At 37.2% G+C, this 21,646-nt stretch overlaps 1 protein-coding gene and 1 long non-coding RNA gene across 3 annotated transcripts in view; both read left to right on the plus strand.

The window, feature by feature from the left end:
* LOC148596391 (uncharacterized) overlaps nt 1-21,646 on the plus strand; it is a 123,929-nt gene that overhangs the window by 68,666 nt on the left and 33,617 nt on the right. The gene's annotated exons all lie outside the window — the stretch shown is intronic.
* LOC104571109 (tropomodulin-3) lies at nt 144-20,213 on the plus strand. 2 transcript variants are annotated; one of them, XM_088519595.1, is made up of 10 exons: nt 144-165; nt 6,078-6,257; nt 7,677-7,833; nt 14,388-14,510; nt 14,926-15,027; nt 15,527-15,657; nt 15,826-15,933; nt 17,110-17,253; nt 17,609-17,753; nt 19,972-20,213. In XM_088519595.1, exons 2-10 carry the CDS (start codon nt 6,132-6,134, stop codon nt 20,004-20,006), a joined length of 1,071 nt encoding a protein of 356 aa, XP_088375721.1. In that variant the 5' UTR covers nt 144-165; nt 6,078-6,131; the 3' UTR covers nt 20,007-20,213. The 2 variants fall into 2 exon arrangements, with proteins under 2 accessions (XP_088375721.1, XP_088375724.1); XM_088519598.1 differs by having other exon boundaries at nt 14,926-15,015.

Consider the following 21,646-nt stretch of genomic DNA (forward strand, 5'->3'; position numbering starts at 1 on the left):
CTGGGCGTCAACGCGGCCCCGCGCGGAATGGCGCCCGCCGCCGCACTACAGCGCCCATGAGGCGCCGCCCGGCGGGAGGGGCGCGCGCATGCGCGCGGGGCGGCGCGGGGCGGGCTGCCCGGGGAGGCTGCGGGCGGCGGAGAGGCTGGGGCGCTGCCGCCGCCGGTGAGTGCGGGGGGCGGCGGGGCCGCCGCGGGGCCCTCGCGGGCGGCGGGGCGGGCAGGGCAGGGCTCGGCTCCCGGCCGCGGGGGGCCGCGCGGCGGCAGCGGCCGCCTCGGCGGCGCGGGGAGGGGCCGCTCGCCGCCCGCTCTGCGCCCGGAGCCTCCGGACGGCGCTGGGCGCGGCTGCCGCCGGCGGAGCCGCGGGCGGCGGGAGGGTCGGGGCTGCCCCTGTGCCAGGCGGGTAGCGCGGGGGTGTCTCGCGTAGCTCACGCGCAGCTCAGCGTGCGCTCGGACGGGATATTTGCAACTTCTCGTGGCCAGCACTGGGGCTCGCCGTGAAGTCTGGAAGCTGTAACTTTAGAAACTTTGCCTGTAGATCTGCTTGGCACAGTTCTTTCAACTTGCCCGCTGCAACTCGTAAATCACGTATGTTAATGGCAATCAGAAGAATGTTTTTCCGGTGTATCCGTGGTTGACAAAAGTGTACGTATGCTTCGTAGCGCTGACATAGAAGTCTTCCGGTAATAGGAGCGTCTCTCTGAGACGGCGCTCAGGCAGGAAATGGGCCTGCTGGAAAGGTATGTCTGCCCCGAGGAACGGCCGAGGCCCAGGAGGCCCCTGTGCGTGTCCGTGTGTTTGTTTTCCTCCACCTCGGAGAATCTGGCATGCAGCTTTTAGAGGCCGGTACTGAGAGCTTATCCGCCTCCTCCCCTATGGGTGGATGCAAACTGTGTGTTGAGAATAAACGCTGTTCTAGAGAAGTTACTAAATGCTTTAATTTTGCTATGATATGCTTAATGTGTTCTGATGCTTAATGTAGGGATACAGGTGTTAAAAGACAGTACTTGAGGCAATGGAGTATTTGAAACTGGCACTTGGAAGTTTACCCTTTGCCTTCTCTTGCACGTGTTAAAGTATTAAATACAAATCTAGAATACTTAAATGACTGTAGCCACCCAGCTTCAGGTGTTCTGGATGAAAGACAAGAAAAAAACAAGCAACATAAGCTGAATAAAGTGGATTTCAAAGATTATATGCTTTAACACTTTTCTAATGAATGTGGCTGTCTGCATGTTCAGATAACTTATATCTGGGATTGCTTATTAACCAAAGTGCCCCTGGGCAGTTTCTAGAGGAGTAGATATTGTGCGCCTCTTTCTATAGGTGGCCCATATCTGTTAACGAAAATCTAGGCATTGTCTGAAAAAGTTGTAATCAGTTTATTAATTTGTAATCCTCATTCTAGATGTTTTCTATCGTCAGATCCAGTGGTACTGCTTTGTGCGTGAGTGGGAACAGATAACCTGGAGCAAAAGATTTCTGCTGGAGGAACTGCTCTCTCCTTGGGGCAGTCAGTAACTCTGTTCACTGGGATTTTTAGCTGTTAGACGAGAATGAAGCAAGCCTCCTCAAAATTTCTGAGGTGCTTATCTTTCTGTGCTCTGGTCCAATCCCTGTGTTTATTTGTGATCATAATAGCTGCCCTGCAGCTAGTTTGAGGAGCAAGTCTGGAAACGTCTCCAAGACGGTTGTGCTGGAGTTCTGTGTGCAAGCCCTTTTCACGAGGTGTTGAGGTGTCGCTTCCGCAGCACGTTAACCCACATAGCAAACACTTCAGGGTCTCGAATCCGTCCCCTCTGGTATTTGCTAGAACGTGGTTTTGCTTCTACTATTTTGTAGAGTGGATGATTGTTTTTCGAGAATAGACATACAGAAATAATTTTTTATTGGGCAAAACTAACTTTACCATGTAGAAAACTTACTACATTATTTTTTAGAACAGAACGAAGCCTCGAGATCGTTTGTGTACAAAAATAACCCAGAATAGCCATTTCTCTCTTACCCTGAACAAAAGTTTAGGCAAAGATGAGATGCCACCTGCTGGTTATACACAGTCTCAGACCTCTGGTGTGAAGTCACGAGAACCAGGATTTTGTGCTGTGCCTTCAGCTGGAAATTTGGAAGGGTCAGGTTAGTTCTTAAGAACTTTTTGAGAAGAAAACCACTGCTGGACTGTTCAGCAGAGGTTTTGCAAAAATCTTACAATATCATCATAAGGAACTTGTTGGAATTACTGTAATAGTGTCCATATGTTTCTTCAGTAATATCTCTTCTGGTTTTGGTAAAGAAAGATAACTCTGTCAAATATAAATAGTGTTCATAAACAGTTATGTATGATCTTGCCCAGTGAAAGTTAGAATTGTTGGCATTGTAAGACTTCCCTGGGGAAAAGCTTAGGCTCCATTAAGCATCTGGAACCGTTTCAGAGCTTTGATGGATGCAGGAATGCCGCTGCGCTCTGCCTGCGGACCCCCCTTGCCAGCTAAGGTTCAGCAAGAGGCTGACTGGAAGAAGACTCTACGTAACAAATGAGATTAAAGTGAACTCTGTGAACATGTTGGCCAAAATCAGCGCAGTTTTTTTCATGATGTCACTTCTATTTTAAAATCCAAGTTACTGAAACCATTTACAGTGGATTTTAATAAGACTCTGGTTTCCTGTGGATATTTCCCAAAAGTTATTCCTGCTAGAGTTGCAAGAAATTGTGTCTTTAAAGATAATAGATAAATTTCTGAGGGCTGAGTCTTTGAAATAAAATCAGAAACTTTCTATTTTTAAACACTCACTTTAAGGTAGACAGGAGAGGACAAAAATACATGTGTGAAACTTGCTAAAGAGTTCTTTGGGGATTACTGGGGTAATTATGAAATGGCATGAAATAAAGAATTCCTCAGTTCATTGGTTTTGCAGGTGAAGGAATAGTGACAAGCTTTTGTCTTTGTCATGTTGATCAGAATGTCTTTGTTACTAATTGCTTCTAACTTCTCCTCTGCTTAATAAACATGAGCACTGGAAATTCGATTAATCAGAAGTGATGGCTTTGTTTCCATTATTCCTTTATGTTCCTTATGCAACTGCTGTGTTACAAGAATAAAGAACTTGATTTACATTTCGGTTACATATATCTAAAGAAAAAATATTAGCCCTTTGTCCTTTGACATGTATAATGTTTTAATGGTAGAGCTAAGAAACATGCTTAGAAGAAAACTAGCTCCGCTCATAAAGTGTAAAGCATTTATAAAGCTTAAATTATTAGTTTTTGTCTACTATTTTGCAGTAAAATGTGCCACAAGTATTTTAAAATTTAAATAACTTTACTATTCCTTCCAAGAATTCCTTCCTTCCAAATTTCTTTGTAATTAATTAAACTGTACCTGTAATTTTTCTTTACACTGCACTTAAAATGAGTGATGGAAAGCAAATGAATATGTCAGTTCCGAAAGTCTGATCTTAATGTGTTTAATAGGAAGTGAAGGGTTTTGTTTGAGACTATACCTTCATCTGGGCATTATGCCCTATTCAGGCAATGAAAATTCTTGGCACTGTTCTTAAAAACCTAAAAATGGTTCTTAGGATGTTATATGTACATATTTTATACCTTTGTTTTTCGGTAGGGAACGATCTGAAAGTCATCACCAAGCAACTCCTGTGTGATGCAGATGTGTTAAGCAGTGTTATAATCGTAACTTTCTAAATGCGTCTCCTGTTAAGTATTCTGATATATTTTAAAAATAGTTCAGTTCTGATTGATAGGTGTTAGAAATTGTGTTCTTAACTCATTCTTTGGCCTCTTTTCAATTTGCCATGTCTGATATGCTTCTGTTTTATTGCTAGGAGAAGACTGAATTACAAAATCAGTGGTATTTTTGCTGTGCCCCCCCCCTTTTTTTTTTTTTTCCTTCGTGAGCATTCCAGTCTGCACTTACTAACCCAGCTGTTACACCTAAACATATAGTGACTGTACTCTACGTCCTTTCTGAATTTTGTATTTTTTTACTGAAATTTCATTTTCAGAGTTTTGTACTGGCATTTCTGCTGCTTTAGAAGTGTAAGTCTTAGATGACCTAAATGTTTTTAACCCTTCAAAACTCATATTGTGATATGATATGCAAATAATGGCATCAAGTGCCGTCAGGTCATCTGAAAAAGCATTTGAAGTGGATGCTTTGATCCTATTACAAGGACAGGTGAGACTAAGAACTATGACCTGAACAATAAAGCATTATAAAAGATAAGTAGATTTTCCAGTATGAAAGGAACAATTATAACTATTCTGTTCCTTATAATTATCATTTAAAACTATACCTTTTAGTATTTGAATGTAAAAGGACATGCAGAAACGTGGAAAATAACAGTCTGTTGATGTAGGATTCAGACTATGCAGCTTGGTCATGAACAATGCTGTGTAACTGGCCGCAGGAAATGGTTTTCTTTCATGATAACGTGTGATGGTTTAAATGGTGAGGAAGGGGGATCAGAAGTTTGCAAGCAGTTTGTGCAGCATCTGCTACTGCTACAATCTAGTTGTTCCTCAGCTATTCTGTACCTCCAGAAACAGAAATACCACAAAATTATGAGAACTATAGCATTTGGTCTAGTAACTCCTTGTTTATTTTTGGAACATCGTTTTAAAAAACATAGATATGCTAATGTGTGTTTTTTTTTTCTGTATTTAGTAAATTATTTTTCTGACCTTTTTCTCTGTGACCTCTCGTTAAAGGTCAAAGCTCTTTCTACACGAGTGGCTCTAACCCAGGGGAAGCCAGATGCTCGATGTAGTTTAACATAAATTGGAGAATTTATTTTTTTTTTTAAAAAAGAGAGACCTTAAATTAAGGTAGGTGGTTTAGCTTTGGAATTATGTCATATCAATGTCAGCTTAGTTTGCAAATAAGGTCTTGTGTTTATATCACTAATAGTTTTCATAAGACCTTTGTGGCTATAAACAGCCAAGATGGAGTCCCGTAAGTGGGATCCTGTGATATCTCATGGCATGTCTGTACAGCCTTCCTTTTCCTTTGCTTTTTTTAAGAGGCAGTAACTTTAGGTTGATCTGTTTTTGAAGTGTAGTTGAAATATAGCCTGTCTTCTGATATGAAGTAATGTATAGCATATAGTAGCCTCAACTGGAGCTTTGTAGTCCATAGAACAAGTAACTTTTGCTCTGTGCCTAACTTATGTTTTGTTTTTTTTGTTAGAATCAAGAAAAGTGTTAGAGAGGCTAATAAGCCTGAAGGTGTGAATCTAGCTTTTGCTCTGGAAACACACCATGGACGCTCTTTGTTATTTGTAGAGAATCATTCCAGTTACCTTTTTCTTACGTGTTAAACTGAAAGCAAAACTCTTCATTTTTGCCCTCTGTTGGTCAACTGGGAATTAGAGAGCAATAGGGTAAGATTGAGTGGAGTGCTGTTGCTTAGGAAATAAGTGTATTTCCCAAGGTATTTTAATTGTCATCTGACAGAACAAAATGTTACTTCCATTGTAGTGATATAATTAACTTGGGAGGCAAACATCCTTTATTTCCTCTGTAGTTATTACTGACTCATGTCCTTGCTTATTACATAGTTCACCTGCTTGTAATGCAGTTTTTCGCAGCATCTTCCTTAGTCACTTTGTAAAATTGACCTTAAATAGCAACAGCAATATATGCAAAGGATCTTAACTGCTTGCTTGACTTCAGTCTCTAAAACTGATGGCAGCAAGCTGGCTCAGAAGTACTAAGTATATTTTTTGGTGGTTTCTATGTAGTCAGCCTTGCTCTTTGGGAAGACCTTAGAGTTATTGTTAAAGAACATTAAGACTTTGGCATTAATCTGTAAAAACATGTAGCTTAACTGGAGGGGGGAAAAAAAGTCTATTGATTTCAAAGGACATGCCTGGACATGGTTCTTGCCAGTGAAGAAAGAGGCAAGGCATAGAGGGCTTTCTAGTACTCCTGATTGTAGAATAAAATATCTTTGAATAGTGGATGAAAAAGCTTTCCTTTCTGCAGTGTATTTGGAAGCTGAAGACATATGTGACTGGGATGTCTACCTTAACTGTGCCTCTTTCTTCTAAAAACTCTTTCTGTAGATCTAATTAAGAATACGATTTGGCATTTGGAGTGTTTGAGTAACTGCCCAAGCCATGACGCTCCCGTTTCGCAAGGACTTGGACAAATACAAAGATCTCGATGAGGATGAAATTCTCGGCAAACTTTCAGCTGAAGAATTGAAACAACTGGAAACTGTTTTGGATGATCTTGACCCTGAGGTAAGTATTAGCCAAGAGAAGTTCTGTCTTCCGCTAAGTTACATTGGACTGGTTTCTGAACATGAGACTCTTCTTTTTTTGCTTGAATTCAGCTTGTAGTTGTTATACTGTTGTACAGAGTTCTCTGCTAATCCCCCAAAATAGTCAAAAAAAATGTGTATATGATGTCTCAAGTGGTTATTTCCTTTTGCAATCTGAATGCAACCACAGTAGAGGAAAATAGCAAAGGGGACTGTCAGAAGCATCTCCCTGGGAGTTATTTATTAATGAAAAATTGTTGTTAGTGACATTCTTGAGAAGTTTATTTAGAGTTTATTTAGAAAAGCTTTTCTAACTTTCCTGTTCCCATTGTATGGTAAACAACTTTTGTGTCCTTTTCTTATTTTGTTACTTCTACTATTGCAATTTGAGAGGGAGAGAGTATTATATTCTTACAGATTCCTAGTTCTGTATCTCATAGCCTACATCTGTCCTCTTCCTAAATTTACAAAGAGGAGACAAATAGTCTTATCCTAAACAATTATGTCAACATAGGGTATTGCGTAACTAATATTTTAACTTTTGGTAATGAAGAGCTGACTTGTATCCTCCACTGATATTACAGCTAAATTCTCAGTTCAGTACTAATATTTTCATCTTCTGAATCTCTGGTTTGGCTTTAATAAGACCTGCTGAAGGCTGAGCTTGATTTTAGATTTTGTGGTCACCTATTTTGTTGCATGGCAAGATATTCCTAATGCTGATTGGTTTTGGCTTTATAGTTTTGGCAAAGGCAAATTGTATTTTTTTTTATGATAGTCTAGAATTCCTCATGCTTATCTTCCCTTTTTTTTTTCTTTCTTTTTTTTTTTCCCTCATCCTTTCCCTGCACCCCAACTGAAACAAGATGATAGTAGCAAAAAAAAAAAAAAAGTCAGCCTCAAAAGTAGAAATACATCTCTGAGTTGCTAGATGAAGGTGAATTGAATAGGCAGTTTTCTTAACACATGGATACATATAGATATTAGTGGTGGATGAGGCAGCCTAGTTACTGTATGTCTAGACTATAAATGGATGAGTTTTATTTACTCCTTCCCATCTAAACAGTTCATTCTGGAAAAGAAATGCGAAGTCACTAGCAAATTTAGTACTGAGAACTGTTGTGCTGAAGAATTGCTTCAGTTCAACTGTGAATGCTCTAAGTAAATAGCTGTTATCTGAAGAACAGATAATCGCCCAAAAAAGAAAGCTGGCAAGTAATTCAAGATTGCCTAGAAAGTATGATCTGTTGGGCTGGAACCTCAGGGAGGGCAGAAGGAAGTGTGTGTGTGTGTGTGTGTGTGTGTGTGTGTTTGGGGGGGGCGGATATTAAGCTGAAATGGTGTTCATCAAAACTTTTTAAAGCTGATTTTTTTTACTTTCCTCCGTTTTGTTTTCTAGAATGCACTTCTTCCTGCAGGCTTCCGACAGAAAGACCAGACTGCTAAAAAGGCTTCAGGCCCTTTTGACAGGGAGCGACTCCTTGCATATTTGGAGAAACAGGCTCTTGAGCACAAGGACAGGGAAGATTATGTGCCTTTTACAAGAGAAAAGAAAGGTAATAACGCCCTTTTCTGTGTAGGTGGATATGAAATTTCTGAAGTGGACCAGCTGGAACTCCTCTGAACCAAAGTTTATTGAAGGAGTGGCAGCTTTCATGCCTTTTAGCTGGTAGCATTTCCCAATGATTGCGCCTGTGCAGAGGCAGGACACTTCCTGTTCGTGTGTTGTGGTGCAGGCGTTGGTGCATTTGCATACACTGGGGGAAGGAAATAAGACTGAAAGTCTCATCAAAGGTCTGAAAGTTCTGATGGGGACCGGCTCCCTGATGTAAGAGCTACCCCTGATTTGTATCAAATGCTGTTGTGTCTGTAGCTTGTCGTCTGGACTGCTGAGGACAAACAGCAACATTTGTAATACTGTGTGTAATTTAAACTGCACTGGTAGAATGATTTGCCATGGTAGACACTAAATAATCAAAGACGTTATAGGTCAGTAAGGCTGGGTAAATGGTCTGTGCAGTGATTGTTATCTTTTTAATATCTTTACTGAAAGGTTTTAATAAGATTGTATCATTATTGTTAGCTATTAATAGTATAGTTAGCATTGCAAGAAACTTTGAAATGTATCAATGGTTGGTGGTATAAAAAGCTTGGAAAAATTGACTGATAGGGACACTTACAAAGGTTTGCTATTCTGAAATCATTGTTTGGGATTTTAGCCTTCCCAGTGACTTGCTGAGAGGTGTTTTCTTATTTCTCTATGCCTAGCCAGCCTAGTTTAGTGTAATTATTCACTTCACAGAGAGAGAATGGGGAAATCTATTTTTTCCCCTTACCCATTTTAGTAAAACTGTATCACGCAATGGTGATTCGGCCTTCAGGTTTATCCAGGAAGCTTAGTATGGGTAATTTAAACATCCTTACTTACTGCAGATTATGGTAATCCCTTTTCTCTGCTTCAGTGTAAGTGAAGATTCTCAGACGTTTTGGAGTAGGATGTGTAACAAAGACAATGCTGAATCACCAATAGATGACACGATTCCTATATGTCCTTGGCACTGTTACTGCTGTGTGTTGTGAAACACAGAAGATCTGAAATCACGTAAAGCATCCTGATGCAGTGAGATGAACAGTGCTAAACAAAATTGAGGCTTAAACCTCCTAAATTATTATATAACATTTTCCATTGCCTGATGTAGTTTCTAAAAGATTGCTGTGTGTAAAGGAAAAAAAAAACATACTTTGAAACAAAATTTAAGGCCTTAAGTCACATTCTATTCCAATTGATGTTGAACTGTACAGTAAACCATTGTTGCCTGCAGTGTAGTTCAGGCTAAGACATTAATGATAGAAACTTTCTCATGAAATACTATTTAAAATGTGACATCTTCAACAAAACTAGTTTTGTCTCAATCTCTTTGCATAAGCTTCTAATAAAAATTTTGCAAGATACTTGCAAAGAGAAGGATCTTTTATCTAAATGGTGAAGCTAGACTTATGCTCAGGTCCGGTTGCTCTGAAATGTATTCTGCACATCTGAGCAAATTACGTGGGCTCTTTGTATCTCTTTGAACAGCAACATATGAGAGCTAGCACACTTCATGTGGGGCAACAGCATGTCTAACCTTTATAATATACTTTGCTTTATATTATACTTTGCTTATACTAAAACTTGAGCATATTCTTAGGCTAAAGTTTGTCAGCTGTCTAGTGCTTAGCTGATCTGCGTTACTGTTTGTTCTTCTTGCAGCAGGATTTGGGATGCTATATTCTCTATTTACTTTTCACATGATCACTGGTCTTTAAAGGGAAGTGTATATTACGTGCTCTGAAATGAAGTTAAGATCTTGTAGAAGCTTTGAAGAAACAACTTGTCAAACTGACATTCTCCATGCAAAAACACTGGAACCAAATAACATCTTCTACTAGCCTTAATGTGAAAGTTTTCTAACTGCTACATGTTCTGTAAACAGATAACAAAAGGATGGGCTCCGCAGTGTGACACTGCACAAGTTGCCTCTCAGATGTATTTTAAAAATTAGTATTAATTTATACTCATAAGTGATGTACTTTGTCCTGTCTCATTGTAAGAATTAGTGGTTGAACTGTGTATTTTGTATTTTCGATTGATGAAGTCAGTGAGCATAAGAAAGAATATATAGAATACACCAAGCGTTGCTCTTTGTTCTTATTCATGGAGTAACAGCTGATGGGAGATTATGTTTGGGTGTCCTCAGGTGACACGGGATTCCTTTCCCACAAATAGAATAGAGCAGAATGGATTTTAGGCTGTTTTCTGATCTGCAGGCCAGCTAGAGTGAGTGCTGGATTGCGCTTGGGCATAAGAATAGTACGAACAAAATGCTAAATGTATCTGACTTTTGCAAGGCTTTCAATCCTACCTTGGATAATACCATTCTGTGTGTAACGCCTAGTACTGGTCAGTAGATATGATCCAGCATTTTTGGCTTATGAGCAGTACAGTAGTGTGTGATTCAGGAGTTGGTTTATTCTGTTGCAAGAAAAGCCTGCTTTAGAATTAACCCCAAGGGCACCATTTAATGTAGTAGCTCTAGGCATAAAATATAAGAATATATAATTATTACAGAAACTATGATGTGAACATCTCTGAAATTTGTCTCTTTATATTGTATTGTTTGAAATTTGAAGTATACTACTTGGCTTATAAATAACCAGAATATCATGTTTTTTCATGTGATCAGATCACTGATATTTAGAAATGTTCCACTGAAGGGCCAGGAAAGCTATCTGTCATATGGAATGTGCAGATAAGTATGTGTGTTCTTAAAGAAAAAAGTTTTTTTTTTTTTTTTTTTTTTTTAAAAAAGGCAACCTGTGATAGTAAAGAGGTAGGGAGTGGGTGGATCCCAAATCTGTCTTGGAAACAGGCCCTGTATTTAGATCGTTGTCTCCTGAGATCCAGAGGCCTCTTTGAGGTGTTGTTCATTCCCTGCATGCGGGGGGAGGGAGGGACAGCTGCCTTTGTGTTCAAGTTGTAAATCTCTGAACTCTGGGCTAGAGTGAGATGAAATTAGTAAATGAGAGATTGTATAAACATGGGTGTTACCTGCTTTCTAACAAACTGCTACTGACCCGGCTGATGTGACTGGAGTTGCTTCTAATTAACACTGCTTGAGGGGAGCAGCTTTTAACATTTTTGCTTTAGGGAAAGTTCTGGCTTGAAGTCTACGACCTAAAGTGTGCTGGCTGCTGTTTACATTTGTTTGGATGAAGAAATTGTTGTAGTTTCTTTCTCGTGCTTCTTCATTTTTATTAAGTTATTTTAGGATCCAAGCAAGTATGACTAAATTTAGCCTTACTTTTTCAGAAGCGAACTTTTAGAAACCGAGATTCCTAACCTGTCGACTTAAAAATTGCTGAAGTTGACAGCAGAAAAAATAGGTCTTATTTGTAGGGCCTGTGCAGTGAATCAGACTGGTGACTGGTCCATGCTGAAGTGAATCTAGTATAAAATAAAACGTTGTTTAAAAAAAGCCTTTAATGGAGATCATATGCCTTCACCCACTTGCCGCATGCTGCACGAATGCTCGTGTAGGGTACAGCACTGGAGGCAGTAGCTGAAGGATGTGAGATTTGGATACATGGGATTGTTTTTTCTTTTATTTTTTTCATCGTTCACAGAGATAAGCCTGAAGCATCAGTTTAACTAAAGCTTTAATGGTGACCTGAAAGTGGATGATTCTTCTTGAATTTTGTTCTAAAATGAACCAAAGAGGAGTCTTAAAAGTACCACAGTTAGGACTGTGTGAGGAAGGATCCCACGGTACTGCTAAAAGCAGATTGCGGTGCTCCCTTTTGGATGTTGGCGCTGTTAACACGCGCGCTGAAAAGCAGCTCCAAGAATGCACCCCGAGACTGTCCTTGAATGTGTTCTGCCCTCTGAATCTATGAGGTCTCAACTTAAGTAACTCAGACTAATCACAAAAGGTGACAGGGCTTCCTTGGAGGAAGGAGGAGACTAGATAGAAAGTATTTTCAATATCAAAAAATGCCATTTACCACTTCTTTTTAGGAAACGTGCTTTCTTAAAGTGTTAGAGGCACTTGTTGCCACAATTCTGAACCAGTTATTTTGTGCTCTTGCATTGGATAAATCCTTACCTCCTCATATTGAACATGGATGAGAAATCTTGACAATAAATAAAATTCTATTGGAAACTGTGTATATTAATCTCAGACAAAATTAGTTTTTGTAATAATCTTATAATTCTTTTAAGCTTTCATGTGCTTTTTCTGCTGTACAAGTGTGAGACTTTTTCTTTGACAAGACTGTTTAGAGAAAGGCATGACTAAGATGCTCTAAGTTCTTCATGTATCCAGGGTTTTGTGGCTATCTGGAGAGACATAGTGCACAGAAGAAGCCAACTTAAAATAAAAAGCAAATGAGTGAATCTGCAACTGATCTGCAGCTTCAGTGTTAATATGAATAAGGCTCAAACCTTGCTGTTTCCTTTTCTTTTTCCTCCTTGTAGTCTGAAAGTCTTGTTTGGTCATTTTATTACTGATGGAAAAACACTGGAAATACAGGCAGTGAAAGCCGTTACATTGTGTGTCTGGGTGTTTCAGAGGTTAAAATGTATAATAATTATAGCTACAGTACAGTATCATATATATCAAAGTAGTCTTTTCACTCAAGCCTTCTACTTCTGATTCTTCTACTTTAATCTTGACTCACCACATTTAATTTTGCACTGCCCATCAAAATGGTGTTATCTGGGGTAATGTATTTCAGCAGGTTTCAGCTATTGTTTGTAAGTCAGAACAGCTGAATAAGGAGGTTTATTTTCTGATTCTAAATATGGGTAATGACCATTTATACGACTTTCCAAAGTGACAGCAACCCCAGAGCAAAAATATTGTGTTGCTAACAACAAATCTTTGTCATCATACTGTGATGTTAAGCTGAAAAAAATGATAGGCTCCAGTCTAATCTGTGCTAGCACTAATAAACAATTTATTCTAAAATGAAAATGATCTACAAACTATTGTAATCTAACATGGAGATTTTCAGGGAGAGAGAGAGAAAATATGGATGGATTTTTATTTGTTTTTTTTTTCAATCTGTTGGATCTGGAATCTGTCTGAAGAAGCTAGTTTTGAGAAAAGTGGAAAGGAATATCTTGATTTGTCTGAATTTTCCCAGAATTAAAACTGAAACATGCATATAAAGTTTAATGTCACTAGGAGATATTTAAGAATGCTCAACTCAGTCCAAACATTGTAACAAAATACATTTGTATACAAATGAGGAAAAATATCTTGGGCTTCTGGCATCTAACCAGATAGTCTGAATCTGGTACCCGATAGGTATTGCCATGGGGTAATTGGAATGATCTGGGACAGTTCATTTGTTGGCTGAATGCTCTTAGAGATGAGCACGGATGATGGGATGCTGAATTACTACAGACTTTATAAAGATTGTTGACACCTCTTACCTTGGGGAGAAAATCGAAGAAAGTTGCAACCCATTTCTTACAGTTCTCTAACAGCTAAGTCAAGCGGAGTGCTAGTGTTGAATGATGCATCAGGTGTTTTACAGAAATGTAAACAGAAACGCAGATAGACTGCGTTTTAATTTAGTCTAGCAAATTGCTTATTATTGTTATTAAGCCTCTGTGTGTGTGTGTGCGCCCATGCACATATATGTGTGTGTTTGTGTGTCCATATTAAAAATGTAGTATCTCGATCTTTTATTTTTCTTGATATTTAACTACATGCAAAAGTGTGAATAATTTAAAAATAGATTAATGATTTTCTAGATGCATGAAATGGATTTAGTTCTATCACACAATTCCAAAGCTTTCTGTATATCATATTATTTTATCCTAGAACAAAGTATACCTTGCCTCTTGTTAATTTTATGCTGCAGTAGACATCTTTGGTTCTGATAGACTAGTTTTAAATCCTTCCTATCAGAATTGTTTCAAGACTAAGTGTTGAGTAACTCATTTTCTGATTCTTCTGATAACTTTTTAGCAGAAAACATGCTAACTTTCTGGACTTTATATCCTCCTAAAATAGCTTTTTCCTAAAATAACTTTTTTAAAAAAATTGGTCAACATCCAAAATCAGAACTCGAAGATAGCTGTAAATTTACAGTGAATATTCTGATCCATATTTTCAGAAGATTTTTGGGTATCTCACTTATCTGACGTATTCACCTTGCAGCTCTGCCTGGGTGCCTTTCTCCGTTGAGGCAGATAAGCATATAAGACATCATTTTCTAGTGATACTGAAGTTTCTTTGCAGGTACTTTTTCTAGGGCATTTATAATTTATAATATAGCCTTATATAATGCTTTCTGATACCACAAAGAGACAAATAATGTCTCAGGAGTCTGTATCCTGGCTCCAAGTCTGGAATTGTAAGTAATGTAAGATTCCTGTTTATGCCTTTTCCTCATCTCTGACTTTCAAGGACAAACAGAAGAAACCTCATTGCTTTGTTGTTTCTGCTGCTCATATTCTCAAGACTTACTAAATGTATTATGTACTCTCTAACTATAGAAAAGCTTAAGGATAGTTGTATAAAACAAAGTAATATCACACTTTTTATTTTCTTTACTCCAGGGAAAATATTTATTCCAAAACAAAAGCCTGTACAGTCTTTCAATGAAGAAAAAATATCTCTTGATCCAGAATTGGAGGAAGCCTTGACGAGTGCCACAGACACAGAATTATGTGACCTTGCAGGTTAGCTTTTCAACATATGAATGGGAGGGTGCATATTGAGACAGGAATGATCTTATAAGTAATGTTATCGTATATTTGTTATCTAAAACGTGATTATATGAGGTTGTAATTGTGGTAGAACCTGTATCATGATACGTGCCATGTCACTTGTAGATTCATCATTGTACAATTCATCGCTGTAGATTTGTGTTAATGTCTAAATTCATCCTTCAGGCTGCAGATCTTTTATTAAGTGTATGCTATTGCTTTCTCTTACCTGCAAGAATGTGTTGCTGTGTGCTTTGAACTTGATTCCTGAAGAGGAATCAAGAGTTTTGTGCACCACGATATCACGACTGATCTGACTGTTCTTAAAGCAACTAATTAGCCATGAATAGTAACATTGTTTTGTCTTTTTTCTTCTTTTTCTTTTCAGCTATACTGGGAATGTCCAACTTAATAACAAACAATCAGTTCTGTGATGTAGTAGGAAGCAGTAATGGGATTGACAAAGACAGCTTCTCAAGTAAGTATACAAGTATATAAATAAAAAGTTTTCTACTGCACATTGTCTTTGCTATAGCAAAGTTATTTTATTAGTTATTTTCTGTTGCACTGATATTCTTAATAGTATTTTTTTCTGAATTTGAAATATGCGTGTCTACAATATTACTAGTTGAATTATGGTGAGGGTGGAAGTAAAATATATGCATCTACAGTAAAATTTATTCTGCAGTTAATCCACTTTGGAGTAAAGTGGGTGCAAGCCCATTTGTATGTCTTAGTTTTTAGGCTTCATGTTTGTGTTCACTATTCAATTCCTGTGTGCTTTCTGAAAAGAACTGGTGCATGAGAAAACCAGAATGAAGCCTTTGGGAAAGGACTGAACTTTATGAAAATATGGTCAGAAGAAGGTGGTATGTTTTGAGTAGGGGAGAAATGTAAAAAGTAATCAAATGATCTTGAGGTACATTTAGTATTTAGTGTGTGTATTTGTTGCGACCTGTGTGATTTCAATTATATGCCTTACTCTGCAGATATAGTAAAAGGCGAAAAAATGTTGCCTGTTTTTGATGAACCACCAAATCCCACGAATGTGGAAGAGACATTGCAAAGAATTAAAGATAATGATTCCCGCCTTGTTGAAGTTAATCTAAATAATATTAAGGTAATTATTTTACATCTAAAATAAGCAAACTGCATTTTCTCAGTAGAAAATGCTTTAAGTTATGAAATACTGTAAAGCAGTCTGATAGCTGTAAAAAGAATAGGGTAATGCTGAAGGGGGCAAAAAAAAAAAGAGCTTAAATATATAAAATGCTGTTTTTAATTCAAGAACATTCCAATTCCAACGCTGAAAGAGTTTGCAAAAGCCCTAGAAACCAACACACATGTGAAGACTTTCAGCCTTGCAGCCACCCGAAGTAATGATCCTGTTGCTGTTGTAAGTGAACTGAGTTTCTTTGCTTATGTGTTTGAATGGGGAACTAAGGAAGTCAGGAAAGAAACTAGTAGGGGCTTGAAGTGAATCTTTTTAAAATATCTGGGGATGAAAATGATTAACTTCAGCTAGATCATAAAGGTTTTTTTCTGTTTTTAACAAATATTTGGTGTTTCAAAGTTGTTAAATACTTTTTAGTTCACAAGAATACAGCAAGAAATAAGATGTATGAGATAAATGAGAACTTGATCTTTTTTGAACTATTTTTTTGTTTGTTTATTAAATCATAAGCTGTGCCCCCCCCCCGCTCCTTTTTTTAAGGGTAAAAAGACAGCATTAAATGTTCTTCTAGGATAATCCTTTTTTTTGAAATTGGAAAGAACAGAAGTGTGAAACATTTGGTTAAAGGAAAATTTAAAAGCTATGTTTTGGGTTAATTAAAACATTCCTTTTCTGTTGAGCCGAAACATTTTGTAATGAAGTGTAGAGTGTTCTCTTTTTCTCTTTCTCTCTTTCCCTCTCTTTGTCTCTCTCTCTTTTCCATATTGTAAATTAATCCAAAAAGTTTACATGGTGTGATAATGAAGCTAATGGTTATGACCATAAGCATCAGGCGTTACCTGTTGTAATTTTCTGAGAAATAAGATCAGGTATTTGCCATTTCTATTAAAGTATTTTTAAGCACATATTAATATCACTTTTAAGGTTTTGAATTTTACTGCTTAGTCATATTAGCAGATCAGAAGCATTCTGAAAGTCAAATCTGCCGTTTACAAATTAACTATATCCAATTCTCTTTTCAGTTGACTAAACACCCTTTTTTGTCCTTTTACTTAGCAGCTTGCTTTACTCATTGTATGCTCTGGAGGCTTACAAAATGGAATTGGTCCAATATGCTAATTTCAGACAATTTATATTCTGTGTATGTTTTTAGCTTGTAACAAGAGCAAGAAAGGCCTTCTCCTGACCATGTACTTTTAAATGGGATAAGGTAGATAAAGCCTAGTTGAACACTCACTTCAGTCTCGAATAATAAGTCCATGCTTAATCATAAATGCGTAGTTCAACTCTACATGTTGCTCCTGCTGAGTTAGCTAGTGAAAATAACTACCACTGTTCCACGACATGATGTAGTGCAGCACTGTTCAAAGTTATAACCAGGCTTTCTTGCATTCCAAGGCTCTTGCAGATATGTTGAAGGTAAACACAAAATTAAAAAGTTTGAACATAGAATCGAATTTCATCACTGGAGTTGGGATTTTGGCACTGGTTGATGCACTGAAAGACAATGAAACATTAACAGAAATAAAAATTGATAATCAGGTAAGTGAGGCAGGGGTAATATGATAATTAAAATCAGATTTTATGCACTCTCTGCCCTAACTGTGACTGCATAATTTTAGATGGTAGTCTGTGATGGACTTCCCAAAATATTTTACTTTTAAATACCATAACCCCATGCATGATTGTCTTTGAGGATTTCATAATTATCCAGTTGAACTTAATTCCTAGTTACTTTTGTAATTGCTGGTGGGCAAGCAAGTGTTACGATGTTGTGAGCTTATGCCCAGTATAACACTTGATGACAAGTAGGATGAAAGTAAGGTTTTTTTTTTTTTTTTTTTTTGTGAGTGAATAAACCTAATTTCTGTTGTCTTGCATCCTTTTTTTATAATAGAGGCAACAGTTGGGAACAATTGCCGAAGTGGAAATTGCCAAGATGCTTGAGGAAAACACCAAGATTCTTAAATTTGGATACCAGTTCACACAGCAGGGACCTCGGGCCAGGGCAGCTGCAGCTATCACAAAAAATAATGATTTGGGTAAGACCCATGACTATAAGATGAATGTAGCACAGATTCTACAGGTGGTTTTGTTATGCACTTCTGACATGATGTTTCAGGCCTCTTCTGTGCTTTACTTCCATTTTTCTGTTTGCTGCTGTGTTGCCCTTTTTTATGGGGGGTTCAGGTGTATGAGGTTTGGACGTGCTTGGCAGCATAGTCTAAAACAAGGAAGAATGTTTGAATTATAGGTAAGGTGAGGCAAAAAGGGCATAGTTTTGATCATTCTATTTTGATTCAGATAAAATCCATTGTCACTTTAAAAACAGTACACTGGAAATCATTAGTGTAAGGTGCTCTCCTCCTTGCCCATATATCCAGTCTTATTTGAAATGTAGGGATTGAATCGTCTGTCACTTGCAGTGGTTGGCACCAGGTTGTCTGTTCCCTTATGATTCTGTTAATGCAGTTATTTTCCCTGTCTTTATTAAAGGTAGCTGGTAGCAGTGACAACTGGCTACAAAAAAACTTTGCTGGAGTTTATCTGTTAGAATCCTCACTAAATGGGACAGCAGAAAATTGGTTAATATCACATGTGAACAGAATTCATTTATATAATAATGTGACATGTTTAAAGCTTTTGACTATATAATCATTCGTTGTGGTGAATCTATTTAAATAGAATTGCTTTGAAAAACTCTGCTTTATTAAACTTCCTGGCTTTAGATGCTCTGTAATATTGTAAGATTTTCAAATTTTTTTGGTGTGAAAATGGGCCAGGGAGTTTTTTTAGTACTAGAATAGATGAGAAGGAAGTACAGAGCAAGACAGTTTGATTTGAAGATCTGCTTCCCTTTGAGTAAAGTTCAAGATGGAAGGGATCAGCTCAGAAAAAGTGGGGAGAGTAATAGCTTAGATCGCAGAGGGGGAAGGAAGGCGCACAGACACTGCATAACTGCTTCTCAAAAAAGGTTTCAGATTTTTTTTTTTATGTCAATATTTCATGTTTCTTCTGTCATTAAGGTTTCTCTTTGTGCACGCTCTCATTTTAGCATTTGACTGTTGGAAATGTATGTTTCTACTGATATCTTTCCTTTTTTCCTTGATTTCTTAGTCTGGAGAATGCAAGTAAAAATTTCTGCAAATGCTTTTTCATCTCTCCAGCCCTGAAGCTACAGAGACAGGTTACTCTGAATACCCAGTTGGGTATTGAGCATTGAAAACTGAGATGTTTAAAATCTCACATCTCTGTACGTTGTGCTGCTTTTTTCCGTTCTTCTGCATTTCTCTACCTAGCTCACAGTGTGTTGTATTACTTCTGTTCTTCTTGGTCTGAAACTGTTTTTAACTGGATGATTGGAGAAGGCTGAAGTTGGAATCTTTTCCATAAGTTTTTGAAGTTTGCTGAAAGTAGTAATGAGTAACTTATGTAACTGAAGAAAATCATTTGGATTAAAAGTGAGATTTAAAAGTTGATGGGTTACTCTCAAAATAAGTAATACTTCAGCTTTATAAAGGGCTAAGCACTAATATTTTAAATATGAGACTTAAGCAATTAATTGAAAACCTTTTATCCTACTTGGATATTTTGCACTAGAGCATTTCTTCAGACAGGTAGAAACAAAGCCCCTTCCCCTCTGTTTCCCTAGCAAACATAATTTGCTATGGAAAAAGAAATTATCAATCCAAAATACTACAAATCCTGAACAAAACTCCAGTCATTCAGTGAATCTTACATGTTTTAAACTAAGCAGCATGTGAGCTTTTGTGCTTTTTATTTGCAAATTCTTGTTGCTTTTGCAATTTCTGACAATTGAATATTTTTTATTAGTAAATGGAATGCTTTTATTGAACATAACCTCGTGGTTTTGTTTTTGCTAAATGTCTAAGTTGTCTTAAGGTATAGTGTGAAACTTTTGTATTGTTTCTTTTGAAGTCATATAACTTAAATTCACCACCACTAGAAACTGGCAGTATAAAATCATGTAGCTTGTTAAATCTGCTAACCAACTGTAAAACTGTTGTTTCCTGTTAGCTTCTTCTCAGATTCTTGAAGGTGTTTGTGAATAACAGCAAGCATTGCTAAAGCATAAATTTAAATGGTGGATAATACTAAGTATTAATTATTGTAGTAAGAGAAATTAAAACACAAAATAGGGAACAACACCATGGTTCCCTTAACTGATGTTGTAGAAATGCTTAAAGTATTTCCAGCAATTAAAAAAAATAGTAAAATCTACTTTCTTTCTTACCACAGTTCGCAAGAGAAGGGTCGAAGGAGACAACCAGTGAATCTTGTTGCTGCCAGAACTGTGTTGAGACTTCAAGGGTCTTGAGACTTCAGTGAGGCACAGGCAATCTCTGTGGGCTTTGGCAATCTTGGACTTCATTTACCTGGGTTAGAAGGGAAAAGACTGGAAACCCCATTCCTCTTAAAGCAAAGCTGTATTAATCTGTGTGGTATGCATCACTTCTCTTTCAGATTAAGACATATTAACTGCACAAGTCTCTGTAACAGTTTTTTAAAAACATAGTTGTTTATGTTTATGTATTATGTAAAAACATAAACACAGTTTTTTTGTATTTCAGACCTCTGCTGTGCTTTTGACTAAAAATATAAACACAAGTCAATGGAGTTATTGTCTGTAGTCAAAGAACAGGACATTCAAGATCATGGGGCAGATAACCCAATTTAAATGTTTGTTGGAAAATCTAGGCATGCTTATTTACATGTAGGGATGTATATATTCTTAAGAACAGTACTTAAGTCATAAGGGATTCTTTACACAACAATTGGACTCATTATGTAAGCTCTGCTCGGCCTTGTTCATATGCACTGAAATCTTTCACCACTGTCTTATTTGTAATTCTACTCTTTTGATTCATTTTTTGATACTGTGATTAAGTTTAAAAGACACCCCTTTAAAAGCAAACAAAATATATATTGGCTTAAAGAGCTCTTATCCCAAGAGATTTGTGAGGGACTAATAAAAACTAAAGCAGGAGCCTTGCAAACATGACAGTATTTCTGTTACACCTGAATCCTTAGTAATTTAAAGCAATAAAACTATCTTGTTCTTCATCTAAACTGTTTTGAGACCGAGTCCGTATGTTCATCATCATTGTTTATTTCATATTCTTTGTTTTAAAATCCTTATCTAAATAGATAAATAGTATCATTTTTTTTAGAAGTAGTGGATATGGATTCGTTAAAGTCTGTATAATTATGTATTGGAAAAGCAGCTTTAACTGTAAAACTAACGGCCTTACTTAACTAAAGCAAGCAGCAAACGGAAGAATCCTTTTTTAACCTGTTGCATTAAACTATTATCCTTCATATAACAATTTTTTCATAAAACAGTCTGATTTTTTTATAAAACAGTAAAGTAACACCTTTCAGAAAGGATCTTTCTGTTTTACTTCATGTCTCCATGTTGAAGCACTACATAGGACATGCAGAAATCAACCAGTACGCAGTGTCAAATCTATATTGCATTGTACTTACAAAAATATTTAAAGTTCTGTATCTAAGCATACTAGTATGGCAACAAGAATCTCCTCAATTTCTATACACTGTTGTAGTGGACTACTTTGATATAACATGAAATCTAGAGGCTATCTTAGGATGTATGTTTATTTGGATTGTATTGTACTAGATTGGTTAATGTTTTAATGACATCATAAGTTCAGAAACACGTTTTAAAGGACTGCTCAGCTATATTTATAACAACTGAACTGACTGAACATTCAACTGAGCATTTTATGTATAGAAAATGTAAAGGACTGAAATTTTGGCATTGTTTATACTATAAACGTTCAGTAGAGCAGTTCTCTCTCACTGTGCCCATGTTGTATTTTACTGCAAATCACGTTTTAGGTCTTTAAAGACAGGCTTTATTCTGGAGGTGACTCAATTTTATTGCAACTGTACA

Source organism: Tinamus guttatus, unplaced genomic scaffold (assembly GCF_059628265.1).
Source record: "Tinamus guttatus ecotype Peru unplaced genomic scaffold, ASM5962826v1 Tinamus_guttatus_pri_ptg000004l, whole genome shotgun sequence".
Lineage (NCBI taxonomy): Eukaryota > Metazoa > Chordata > Aves > Tinamiformes > Tinamidae > Tinamus > Tinamus guttatus.